The sequence below is a fragment of the Brassica napus genome, chromosome A7 (genome assembly GCF_020379485.1).
Source record: "Brassica napus cultivar Da-Ae chromosome A7, Da-Ae, whole genome shotgun sequence".
Taxonomy (NCBI): domain Eukaryota; kingdom Viridiplantae; phylum Streptophyta; class Magnoliopsida; order Brassicales; family Brassicaceae; genus Brassica; species Brassica napus.
In genome coordinates, this window is record NC_063440.1 from 9204084 (window position 1) to 9218353 (window position 14270).

The 14270-nt window shown below is 29.6% G+C and overlaps 1 protein-coding gene across 2 annotated transcripts; it reads right to left on the minus strand.

The window, feature by feature from the left end:
- Positions 1–1997: 1997 nt before the first annotated feature.
- Positions 1998–4766, minus strand: LOC106357895 (putative E3 ubiquitin-protein ligase XBAT35). Of its 2 annotated transcripts, XM_013797614.3 has the most exons (10): positions 4410–4766; positions 4222–4336; positions 4047–4127; positions 3860–3948; positions 3696–3787; positions 3472–3553; positions 3281–3383; positions 3123–3194; positions 2845–2930; positions 1998–2769 (listed from the first exon to the last, which is right to left on the minus strand). In XM_013797614.3, the coding sequence occupies exons 1-10, from the start codon at positions 4509–4511 to the stop codon at positions 2245–2247; spliced, it is 1347 nt and encodes a 448-aa protein (XP_013653068.2). In that variant the 5' UTR covers positions 4512–4766; the 3' UTR covers positions 1998–2244. The 2 variants fall into 2 exon arrangements, with proteins under 2 accessions (XP_013653068.2, XP_013653069.2); XM_013797615.3 differs by lacking the exon at positions 3123–3194 and having other exon boundaries at positions 4410–4765.
- Positions 4767–14270: the final 9504 nt, after the last annotated feature.

Consider the following 14270-nt stretch of genomic DNA (forward strand, 5'->3'; position numbering starts at 1 on the left):
TTTAATGAAATTGTGTTTAGTAAATCGATAATATGTTCAAATTTATTAGAAAATTTTAATTCAGTTAATTATTTATAATTAATTAAGTTAATTATTTATAATTATTCAGTTATGAATGGATTTTGGGTAAGTGTGTGTTTCAGAAATACAATAAATGCTGAAAGTTATGATTAGCTAGTTTTTTCAGTGGTAATATGTGTAATTAATTAGTTAGTTTAAGGGTAAGTTTATATTTGTATTTCAGTTTTAATAGAATATATTTTTTTAAAGTATTGTACTTGAGTGGTATACGTGAAAAATGAAGATAATTTTGAGAAAATTTTAATTTTTAGTTTCCTAATTAATTTTATGAAATTGGTTTTTATGAAATTGTGATTAGTTAATGCTATAACAAGTTAAAATTTATTAGATGGATACATTAATTAAGATTATTATTTAAAATTATTTAGTTATGAAATGGATTTAGGAAAGTATGTTTTAAATTCAAAAATACAATAAATGCTTAAATTTAGGATTAGTTAATTTTTCAGTAGTAATAGATGTAACTAAATAGTTTGTTTTAAGGATTAGTTTATATTTGTACTTAAGTTGTAATAAAAAATATATATATATATGTCTATTTTCTTTAAATTGAGGTTATCTGAATATACATTTAAACTAACTTTAAAAATAAAACTTTAAACTAACCTCCAAAATATTTGAAAATGTTGAGTTTGTCATTTAAGTAAATGATTGAACTTGGCTATGATCAAAATTGATAATTTTCATTTAAATTTTTATTATCTTTTTTTTATAGAACAACTTAAATATATGATTTAGTTGTAGAGAGAATCAGGTATCTGTTAATTTATTATGTTTTTCAGGAAATGTTTGGTGTAATAACATTAGTTTATTCGTAAAAAAAAATTAGTTTAATGAAGTTAAAGGATCATTGAAAATTTCAAACAAAAAAATTAGAAGCGATATAATATTTTGCCCGTCTGTTATATTCAATGTTTTGAAAACCGGACTGGACATTGACTCAACATTGTAACTGGGTCAATGGTCGGACCGGTCCAATTTCTTCAACCAGATTTAAATTAATCAAATATATAGAATCTATAATTATAAAATTATTTTTACAAAATGTTATATCATTATTAGAATCTAACTAAAATTGATACATAAATAAAATAAAAACTTAAAAAATAGTATAAAAATATAATGAAAACTAATTTATTTAGAAAGATATTTTTAAAAATATGATTTTTAATTAAATATTCTTAAATTTGCAGTTTTTTTTTTAATTTGAATATGAGAACACTGAATTTTAATATTGAACCAGATTACCAGTTTTACCGAGTTCGACCATTTTTTACCAAATTTGCCAGTTTAACTCAAATCCGATTTTTATTACAATCTAAAATCGGTTAGAAGAGCGAGTCACGGTCCAACCGGTCAATCTGGTATAGTTTTCAAAATACTCGTTATATTCGTTACTGATGGCCTGACTGCCATCAACCCTTAAAAAGACAAGGTTTATTTGTAACTAGATTTGTAGTTGTGTAGTGGATGCCATTAATAATAATGACATGATGTTTTATTCGAGATTAGATTTGTAGTTGATGCCATTAATGGCAATGATATCATGCTTTTCTTTATGCTAAATTTGGTGGTGGTGATATCTCTATAGTACAGTCCAACCATTTATTCTACTAATCTTCTTCATACATAGAAAAGCAGTAAAATATTCCACTAGATACGCAATGCTCTTAGTTATTTTAGTCTTCTTTTTTTTTTTTGAAATAATTGCTCATTTTACCTACTTATTATGGAGCAAGAAGGCACGTAGATTGCGTACGATTATTGAGTAATTAACGGAAAAGTTATCTGGACACACACAGTTTTACTAACCATTTAACTTTCCGTACAATGATTGACGTCTGCTGTTATTACTTTTGGGAACCAATCTAATCCACGATTCAAGAATATTAAATATATTCAAAGATTTTATACCATAAACCATAAATTGAAAATTCACTAATATTGTATGAATACTTTTAACATTCTTCTTCCTTTCGTCCAAAACCATATATATACAAAACATACGTATTGTGTTGGAATTCCAAGTATAAACGTACTTTTTAAAAACACAAGCCACAAGCGTAACATAGAGATAGTTTCAATGGTTGAAAAACTTTAATCTCACAGCACAATGAAGGAGAGATATACTCCCCATGGAGTAAGTAGTAGTACCTGTCTATTTCAGACACGGTAAAGTTTAATGATCTGATCGATCTTGGCACGACAAACCGGACATCCCCATTTCTTGGCTTTGATCTCGGTCAAGCAAGACATGCATCCTGCGACATGTCCACACGGTACACAAACAGCTTCAGATGGAGCGTCAAGACATATGGAACACTGTCCAGAGCTTCCGTCATCTTTCTTTTCACCATCTGTTGAAGCTGGAAGGGAAGAAGGAGATGGGACATCGACAGGTGTTGAATCGATTGTTGGGTAATGAATAGGACCTTCCTCTACGGTTTCCATATCCTCATCTGCCAATGGAGGAGCTGATGGTGAAGGTTCATGGACAGTGACGCTTTCATGGCTATTGAAACCAGATGTGCTTGCTTTTCCTGAGGGAGTAGGAGTAGGAGGAAGAGGTGCAGATGATGAGCTTGCTTCACCTATGGAATGGTGATTGATATCTGGTGTGTCACTCATAGCAGGATGAAGTGGTGGCGCAGAAGGTGCAGTTTGGAGAAAGACTGGGGGATGCGCTGGCTGTATAAACCAAATGATGAGTAAATGAAACAAGAGACCTCTATAAATCCAAATGGCTAATGTATTTGATATTACCTGGGGAATCCCTTTACATGCATCACAAAACCACTTAAGCTGTTGTCCGTCACCTTCAATCGAGGGCGCCAGTTTAAGACGTGTTTCTGTAAGAAAGACAATACAAACTTTACATGTTTCTACTTCACTTAAAACATAATTTCTATAATGCAAGTAACGGATAAACAGAGACATCGATTTTAGATACTTTCTTTGCAAGTTTCAAAACATGGAGGTAGAAGAAAATTAAAGATGTGAACTAAGGATCGGTAGCTAGCAACTAAACAGTGTAGACTTACGCCTAACTACTTGAGGCCTACGTCTCCCATGGGAGGCGCAGGCCCTTCGTCTTTGCCTCCTGCGGCTTGGGACTATCCACCAGCATAAAGTTCAATCATGATCCACAAAAACAAAGAGGTTGCATGTCAACAACATATAAAAAGTAGCAAGAAATTACTTGTGGAGTTATCGACAATCATCACTGAAGTATCAGACTGCTTCCCTTTTGGTTCCTCCAAATTTGCTTTCCACAAGGGCATCACTGTGCGTGGCTGTGCATCCTGATTACATCATAACAGTTTAGAAGCAGATAAACGATAAATCCAACACTTAAAAAGTGAAACATCCTGATATAAATGATCAACGGACCTGCAGACTAGCATACACAACCAGCTCCAACTTGAAAGGCTTTGCAGGGTTTCTTGAACCAGTTGGTACGATGACTACCCATCTGCAAAAATATTAAAATTCCTCAGATTTCAGGGAAAAAGACAAGTCTACAAGAACAGATTTAGCTGCATGTGAAACAAAATCAATACACGAAAAAGGGATGGGGACTAATAATAAGGGTAAAGATTAATGGATACACTCACACTCTTCTTGAAAGAAGCTGAGGAGCAAATAAATCAAGAATGGCAGGTCCGTAAAATTCACGCATCCAACCAGAGAACAAGCAGATGTGACTCTACAGAATCCAGAACCCAAAACTGAGCACATCTTACGAATGATCAAGGAGGGAGGGTATCAGAAAACATACCTCAATTGCACGAACAACATTACTGAACCCTTTGACTCTAGCGACCTCAAGTGGAGTTTGACAATCATCATTAAGAACAAGTGGGTTTGCTGCCAAACAATCAACAATGTCGAATAAGATAAAGACAGCAACAAATATATCCTAAAAATCACACTGACCAAGCCGTAGAATGAAAGTAAAAACATACCACCGTGTGAAAGAAGTAGCTTAACAGTGTTCTCAAGACCTCTTTTAGCAGCATGGTGCAGAGGAGTCCCTGCATGGCGAGCTGATGATACATACCAACACGAAGATAAAGACCACATTAGCTAAATCACATTCACTAAAAAAAAAAAAAAGGAAGGTTCTTTATTATAGAGTACCAGGACGATAAGCATTGACATTAGCACCCAACTCGATCAAAGTCTTGGCGACATCGTAAAGCTCCGAGTTCATGCAAGCCATTATCAAAGGCGTTTTGCCTTCTCTATCCATCCACTACAACAATCCCAAATCACACAAATTACCGAAATAGCCCTAATCTACGAGCAAGTTCAATAGTCAATCAAACCTCGAGGTCAGCTCCTTCGCGACGGAGAGATCGAATCCCTTCAGCGTTACCGTAGCTCACTTGCTGAAACAGCAATTCCCCTTTCGATTGCTGTTGCCCCATTCTTTGATCAAAACAAAAATCGAGAAAAAAATTCAACGAAAGGAGGAACGATCGATTATACACGGCAACCCAAGGAGACTAGAGCGAGCTCTCGTCTTTGGTGTGGTGGTGGTTGAATCGATCGAGAAAATTTTCTCGGGAAAATTGAAGTTTTTATCAAACAAAGGGAGACGATAAGAGAAGGAAGGAAGGAAGGGTCCCAGAAATTAATGACACTTGTCCTTTTTTTGTTTTTTTTTTTCCTTAGCGAATAAGAAAGAGTTGTTTGGGGAGAAAGACTTTGTATTACACGTTTTCTCTATTTGTGAAACAGTCCCTGCATTCTATACAATTTCAACTTTGCACCCGCTGATTATTTCTCGGAATTATTTTTTCTGTGTATTTTTTTTATGAGATATACACCCATAGATAACCATAAAAATGTTTTTGTCACAGTCCCTAAGGAGTAGATTTTTGGGGTGGGTTTAAAATTTATAAGAAATTAAAAAATCAAAATGTTGAAATTTTTTTAGCATTTCGAATTTCAAAAAAAAAAAAATTGAAAAAGTTTGAAAAAGTTATAAAAGTTTGAATTTGAAAACATACAATTCGAAATATTTTTTTAAAATTTTTTATTATTATTAATATATATATAAAGCAAGGGGTAGAAGGGTCTTTTGATTCTTTAATAAAACCTATTTTGGTGATTATTTTTGTTGAGGGCTATTTTGTGAGAAAAAATTAAATATGTTGGTTGTGATATTTTGTGATATTATTTTTAAAAATAAATTTAATATATTTGTGATATTTTGTTCAAAATGTTGGTTGTGTTAAAATAACTTTTACCTTTTTTCACTGAAATACTTTGTTCAAAATATTAGACACATTAAACAAGAACTAAAAAATATAAAACATAAAATATATAGTACTATATTTTAATTTTAAAAAATAAAATAAAAAATACCATTCAAGTTTAAAAAAATTTAAATAATTTATATAATAAAATTTTATAAATAGTTTCAAAACTTTAAGTATTTAATTTTGTATCATTTAAAATATTTATTATTTATATTTTAGTATAATATAACTTTATCAAAGATATGATAATTAAAAAACATGTTAATGTATTTATACAAATCAGAAATAATTATGACCAAAGTTTTAATTGGAGAAGATGAAAAAGTATATTAGTATATATAGTTTCAAATTCGTAATTATATATCAAACATTTACTTTAGTCTAGTTGATAGAATGTCTCTTTTAAAGTGTATCAATGCACGGGTTTGAATGCCATAATGAGCATATTTAAAAAAAAAGATTAATCCAAAACGACGTCATTTTATTTTTTAACGGTGGACTAATTTCTGTTACAGTCAATATAGATTTAGGCATATTTTAAATAGTTTATATAATATTTTTAAATTATAATTGAGTTGAAATCATATTTAATACTGATTATTTGCTCAAGTCGTATTTGGCACACCCAAAATTGTTTGGATCGAAAAAACCTTTTTCCCGTATTAACTTGTATTGGGTTTGGGCTAGAAAGAAAACTGGTGACTGGAGTTTAGCCTTATACTAGTATCATCTTTCGTGCTCTGCACAAGCATGTTCAATATGAAAAAAATAAGATGAATATAAAATATTGATTTTTTTTCAAAACAGTTAAAAGTTATACGATATGAAAATTCTGGGAAAGCATCTCAACTAAAACATTGACATTAACTTTGTATACAATTGATGTCGATATTTATTGTAACTTTACATTCTTATCATGCATATTTTCTCTTATTACTATTTTTTTCTTTCATTATTTCGAGAGGTATATTTGTTTCTAAAATTTTTTTTATGAGTAAATCTACAAAATTTGGTAAGAAAAATAAAAATAAAAAGTATATATTCACCCAAAAGTAAACATAAATAATATCTCTAGAATATATAAAACATATTTTAAAATAAGAAAAACGAACTTGAGGTTTGTTTTGATCTATAGGATTTCGAGGATGTGAGCATGTCTCATATTCCTCGAAGTAGGAATGGTCGGCGTGGATGTCCCTTTGGTCTAGTAGTTTGACTAAGTGTTCATTAATGCTTCTACAGCAGGAAGTCTGGGTTTCGATCTCAAGAGAAGACATAATTATGAAAATTAATGAAGAAAAGGCTGTAGAATCGTCTATAATATTTCTCATAGTTTGTAATACCACAATTGTCCAGCGTTAAAAAAAAAGAATGGTCGGGCGGATGGATAAGCAAAAGAAACAAGGACCATAGGCTATATTTTTCCCCATATAATCAGACCCGGCCAGACGGATGGAGGTGCTCCTCAGAGAATCGGCTCGTCTAACCACCACTTGATCTAGCGTAGATGGACAGTTGACAAAAAAAAAAGATCTATAGAGTAAACATAAGTCCTCGTTCCTACAACTTTTTCTCTAGTTCTATTTTTTGCCTTCTAGTTTCACCGCACTTTTTTTTTTGCTTATTGGCTTTGTAAATATGTTTTAAAGTGAGCTTCTTACTTTCATTTCTTGATATCACCACCACAGCAAATAAACATTTCCTAGCAGATCGAGAAATAGTTTAGTCTCTTTAAAAAATGATATTAATCAAATGTATTTCTAATAAATATTATGTAAGTAGGCTAGAGTAGGCCTGGGCATTCGGGGTCCCAAACGGGTTTCGGTTTTATCCAATCGGGTTTCGGTTTTTCGGGTTTATCAAAATCAGCCCCATTCGGATTATATGAAAGTTCGGTTCGGGACCGGTTCGGGTTCTATCGGGTTCGGGTCGGGGTTAGTAAATCTTCAAAGAACCGGTACAACCCAATATACTTTCGGGTTCAGGTCCCAATCGGTTTTTCGGTTTAAAAGTACCTGATTTTTTACCTATTTTATAACCGAAACATGAGTAAACTTTGTTTTTCAGTTTTAAAATACCTGATTTGTACCTATTTTGTAACCAAAACTTAAGTAAAAATCGATTCAAAAATAAGGAACATCAACCGTGATCATTCAAAATCAAACGAAAAGTAAACATATTTACTGATAAAAAGAAAACCAAATAAATAAAAGCATAAAATGAAAACCAAGTTCTCATGAAATGAAAAACATTGTTTAATGAAAACAAAATCAAAATCTAAATACTTCAAGATTCAACGGCCATCTTCAACCATCAACCTTCATGTAATAGAACCACCAACCTTCATGTAATAGATAAGTATTTTAGATGTTCAATATTTCTTAGTGTATTTTGGATACATATTAGGAATTGAGATCATGTTTGGTACAAGATCTTTTCGAGGTTTTGAATGTTTCGGGTTCTATCGGATATCCATTTAGATTCGGGTTCGGTTTGGATAATACCCATAACCCGAAATACCACAAAACAAGATCCATTCGGTATTTACGTCGGGTTCGGATCGGTTCGGATTCATTTTTATCGGATCGGATTCGGTTCGGGTTTTCGGGTTCGGTTTATTTGCCCAGCCCTAGGCTAGAGGTAAATATTAATGAAAAAAAATAAACATGTTGCAAATTACAGTGAATATTGAAAGGTTTGGGAGTATTTAGTCTCACTAACCTCGATTTAATCTTCAACTGTCAACTTTGCACTAAGCTTCTCCATAAAAAAAATTGTGTTTTTTTTTCTTAAACATTGCAAAAAAATTTTCTTTACAAATATCTTCATAAGCCATATCGATCTGTTTGGTTAGAAATTAAAATTTTACCACTCTTTCACAAGGAGTCAAGGGGCCATTGCAAAGAAATTAGAAAATTACATTGAATGAATATATAGATGAATTTATAGCATCGTGAGTCAACCCTCCTGTATAGGAATAGTAACTGTTTTAAAACTATGTGATCATGGTAGTGTGAGAAATATTAGGGATTTCTCTAAATTTTTATTTTATAGAGGTAAAGAAATAGAAATCAGTTATTAATCCATTTAGATGTTTATTTCTACATTGGATTTTTGTTTAAATTGTTAAACATATCCACATGTTAGGATTTTATTCGCCATACAACTTGCTTTTTAATATATAAAGATAAGGAATTGGGGTCTCGAGCTTCTACAGGGAATGAAACAATGTTTTCAAAGTGGAAGAAATCGCCAAAAGACTGCATTAAATACAGTTATGATGAGGATGGTCAGCCAAAGTACTTTAGCAAGAGAAGAATGGAGTTTTAGGGATTCAGCAGGTATGTACCAAGGAGCATATCAAGTTTCTTATGGAACACTTAGGATAGTCTCGAAGCAGAATTATAAGTATTAATACTTGCACAATCAAACATATTCACTAAAAAAAAGAAAGAATCTTTATAGTACCATGAACTTTATAGTACCATGAAAATAAACATTTACATTATCGCCTAACTCGAACAAAGTTTTGGCAACATCATAAAGCCTAGAGTTCATGCATGCCATGATCAAAGGCGTTTTTCATTCTCTATCCATCCACTACAATCCCAAATCAACAATTGCTAGAAACCTTAATTTCGAGCAATTTAGTAACAATAAATAAACAATATTGAACCATGAGGTCAGATCCATCACAACGAAAGAGATCTAATCTCGATATAGCGTTACCATAGCTCACTTTCTGAAACAACAACTCCCCTTTTGATTGCCGTTGCCACATTTTCTTCTTTGTCGATCAAATTAAAAATCGAGTAAATCGTCAAACGAAAGGAACAAGGATATATAACACGGCAACAAAATCAAGAAAATTTTCTTCGGTGGTAGATGAACCGATCAAAAAAAATTATCTGGAAATTTTGAAAATTTTCTTAACCAAAGGGAAATGATAACAGTTGGAGGATCCCAAAATATTAAAGAGACGCTTGTTTTTCCTTACCAGAGAAGGAGTTTGGGAGAAGTCAGGATAAAATTATTGTTTACTGAACATCAATTAACTAGAATAATTGGTTTACTGTTCATCGAATAATAGTTAACCTTTTAACCAAAAACAAAATCAGATTTCGACCCCATTTCAACCCAAAATTATAAAAATATCATATCAAAAATCATAAAGCCATCATTAAAACATTCACTATCATCAGAGTTCAAACAAATCGCATGAAAAGACACAACAAATTTACAAAATTTATCAGCCAATTAGACCATGCATTTCTAATTATTTCTAATTATAATTACACAAAAGTCAACGAAAGGCACAAACCCATATTTTATATATGCATTGATGTTATCAGTTAGAAAACAATCATCGATGACAACACATGCAACTAATGGAACAAACATATGCAATATAATGGATTTACTCTTGTAATTTCACCAACCAAATATATTTGAGTTGAATTGGGGACATGTCTATGTATGAGAAGATCGATGATCATCATGTTTTGGTAGTTCTATGATAGTAGATCTGGCGGTGTAAGTAACTAAAATGGAATCTATCACTATTATTTCAGATACCTCTAGTAAATTATAGATGCTATATACATCACATATGTATTATTTATGGTGGAATTATTGATTCTAAAAGTGACTTAAAAAAAAGGTGACTTACGATAAAATTTAGACAAAGAGAAAGAAGAATAAAAAAAGAAGGGTTTGAGAGAAGAAAATGATAAACCCCCATTGTTCTTTGAGAAAGACAAACCGATATCGAGAGAAGAAGATGACACACCAACACTTTTGCAAATTGCTATGTTAATGTAGTAATACTAACAGAACACACAAACGTACATGTATAAAATGAGGGAAGATAAACATACTTAGAAGTTTATTTCGGAATAAAACAGAACATGGTCTTTGAATTTGTGCAAATTTGATGCTGTAAGAATCTTCTGAGGGTAAAATAGATTGTTACCCCTCTTTGCACAGATTTAATATTTAATACTAGGTGATTTTCCCGTGCTCATGCACGGACATAAATATTTATAAAATAAATATAATATAATAATTAATTGATATTTATTTTTAATTTTAAATTAATTTATAATTTGTATGTATAATTTATTTTAATTATATCGTATTACTTTAATTAAATAATTATCTAATTGTTTTTTTTTGTTTTTATAGTCAATTTAGTTGTCATTTGTACATATTAGATTCTGTTTATTTATTTGAATTCTACTATAATATATTTTTTTGTAAATATATTAATTTTTGATTAATTTTCTTATTTGTATTTTAGGTTGGCTGTTGTCTTAAATACATAAGTATATTTTATTAAGATTATGTATAATTTAAGATTTATTGTGATTAGAATGAAATAAAAAAATAAACTAAAATGTCTGATTCCAAATTACATAAATTAATATAATGATAATAATCTAAAGTCTCATGCATATATATAAATTTTACAAAAGATTTAAATTGTAACAGTGAGTTAATATTTTATTTATCATTTGTTAATATGTTCTATGTCATCATATAATTTATATAAACAAAATAAATAAATTATTATTATGTAAACAAAATAAATAATTTATTATTATATAAACAAAATAAATAAATTATACATTCTTATTGTAATTACATCTATGATTTTATATATAAGTTGGGTTAGTTGCTAATAAATTATACATTATTATTGTAGTTACATCTATGATTTTAGATATAAGTTGGATTAGTTGCTAATATGTTCATTTGTTAATATGTTTATTGCTAAAATTTATTTTTAGTTTTATCAATATCTCTTAAAATATACAGTAAAAATGTGATTGTATTTTATAAATTATATTATATAAGTAAAATAAAATCTATTTATTTTCCCTTAATTGTAAGATATTATAGTAAACTAAATATATGAAAAAACATAAAAAAAATACTTCAATAATAATAATAATAATAATAATAAAAATAAATACTTTTTGTCAATTAAACCTATATACGTTTATGTTACTTAATTATTTTGTGTAATCATCTAAGAAAATATATAGATATATATAAAAAAATTCAATTACTTTGAAAATATATATTTGTATTGTTTAAAATTATATTTTAAAAGAAAAATATTTCTTTTTCTAATATCAAGATCATTTGTGTGAACTTTTTTTCTTATGAAATCACATTATATACAAATATACTTTGTCATCTAAGAATATGTAGATAAAAAAAGTATTTTATTACTTCAAAAGTATATTTTTTGTTACTTAAAGATATCGTTTAAATGGAATATTACTATTTTGTGAACTTTTTTTTTTTTTATGAAATCATATTATATATATATATATTTTTCGTTTTTAAATTATTTTTAAAACTTTTAAATGTTTCCTTTTTATTTATATTGTTATTTGGAAAATTTTTAAAAGTAAAGAATAATATTTAAATGTACTTTTTTATTTCATTAGGGGCAACGTAGTAATCAACCACCATGAGAGTTAACGTGAGCGTGACACCTAGGAAAGTGACTTCTCAAATAATATTATAGAGATATTAAACCACTATAATATAAAGAGATCCAAGTATTTTAATATAAAAAATAAATTTTGTTGATCATAAAACATAGTTAAAAAGTATAAGTCAAATAACAAAAGCATATACAAAAATAAACTAAGTTGAAAAATAACGATGACAACAACAACAATAAAAACAAAAAACACAAGAAACTAATTAAATGAAAAACTAACTTTCACTAACACAAACCACTTCAGACGACTTCTCATTGATCAATTCTATCTCACATGTTCCTACTTGGACTAAAATAGCATTGAGAAGTAGTCTCCAAATTTTTCATTCATTTTTTTTTTATGTCTAGAGTGTTTAGTAGAGTTTGTCTGGTTCATCATTGTTTTGATAAATTGATTATCCACATGTATTTTCTTTTAAACGAATATAAGACTCTTTAAAGATAACTAGAATGAATAAAACACCATTAAAATCACCTACACATTTTCAAACTTGAATCTCTCTTTACATAGCTTAACAAATGCTATCACAATAATTTTAACTAAACTATTTCATGTCTCAAATGCATCTTATGGCTCATAAATTTTTGATGAAATTGTTCAACACATAACAACATAAGAAAACAAAATTTGAACCATTCAACTTCTCATGTTTCTCAAAAAGTGTTGAACAAAAAAAAAAACCACTAAAGACATCACTATGTCCCGTTTAAATGAGAAGTATAAGTTGTGATATATATTAATTTTATAGGTTTATGAAACCTAAATATAAAAATATACAAAACATAAACAAAAGTCTTCCCAATATTAAAAGTGAGGGATTCAATAAACATTTCACTGAATGTTTTAATTTTTAAGCACTAACTAGAGATAACCTAATAGCTTGTCCACCAAACAATGGCCATAAAGCATATTTTTTCTTAGACATCAGATGTGTTATCTGCATCAAATGTACCAAGTTACACACAATGTAATATTTTAGCGCTTCTAGTTGGAAAAGTTTACCAAAACAAGTCTTTAATTTGCTCAATCACGACAGTGCCATCTAACGCGTCTCGTACAACCAAGAGCAAGCTGAGTTTTTAGTGGATGTTAAGTTGTTTGCAAGGAAACCGATCAGTAGCAAACATATGTTCCAGTAGTTCCTTGTCCCAACCTTCTTTACACGGACCACCTGCACATAGGAACAAGCCGACATGAGCGCCAATATGGTCAGGGATCGACAACTAAAACTATATAACCGAGTAAATTATGGTCGAAAATGAATCTTCCATCTTGTTGACTTGCGATTAGCACATATAATTTTTTTAACCAATTATCCATGAATACAAATTGTAATTGGAAGATTGTGTCAGCGTTGTCCATGACTCTAGTTACTGAAAAGAGATCTCAATATATGTTGATAAACCTATACCAGCCAATTTAAACAATATAAACTAAAGTGTCAACTTTAGCAATTTTATCGGCATCTTGTCTACAGTCCAAAACTAGGTAGACCCTAGGGTAAATCCCATAAAGCAATGTCTTTAGGTTCCTTGATTTATTAATTTGTTAGAGGCGTTATGTACAAAGTGTTTTCTTTAGTGTATTCAGTAAATAAAACACTCTTAAAATCATTGGATGATTAAAATACTGTTAAAATCATCTACACACTTTCAAACTTGAGTATCTCTTTATATAAATAAATAAATACTATCACAATAATCGTAAATAAATCCTTTTTTGTGTCAATTTCATCTTCTGGCTCAATTTTTTTGATGAAGTTGTTCAACACACAATAACATTTAAGCAAAAGTTCAAACCATTCAAGTTTTCATATTTCTCAAAAAGTGTTGAACAACAAAAATCTTTAATGACATTATTTAGATCCAATCTTTTTAAATGTGAAGTGTAAGTTTTTATATTTATTAGCTAATTAAAAAAATTTACCCACATTTTATAGGTTTATAAAACTCAAATATGATAAAACACAAAAGATAAACAAAAGTCTTCTCAATATCAAAAGTGAAAGAATCAACAAACATTTCACTGACTGTTTTAATGAGATGTTCACCAAACACTCACCACATAACTTATTTTTCCATAGACATCAACGGTGTTATCTTCATCGAATGAATCAGTTTGCCTGAGATAAAACATGTGATTCTCGTTACATATATCAATAACTGCTATCACAATAACTGCAACAAAGCTATTTCTTGTGCCAAATGCATATCTTTGCTCATAAAATTTAATTAAAGTTGTTGAACACACAACATAAGAAAAAAAATTTCATATCATTCAACTGCTCATTTTCATCAACAAATGTTGAAATAAAGTAAAAACATTTAAAGACATATTAAGATATCATCATTTTAAATGTGAGTGTAATTTGTAATACCTATTAATTAACAGAGTTGTTTAGCCA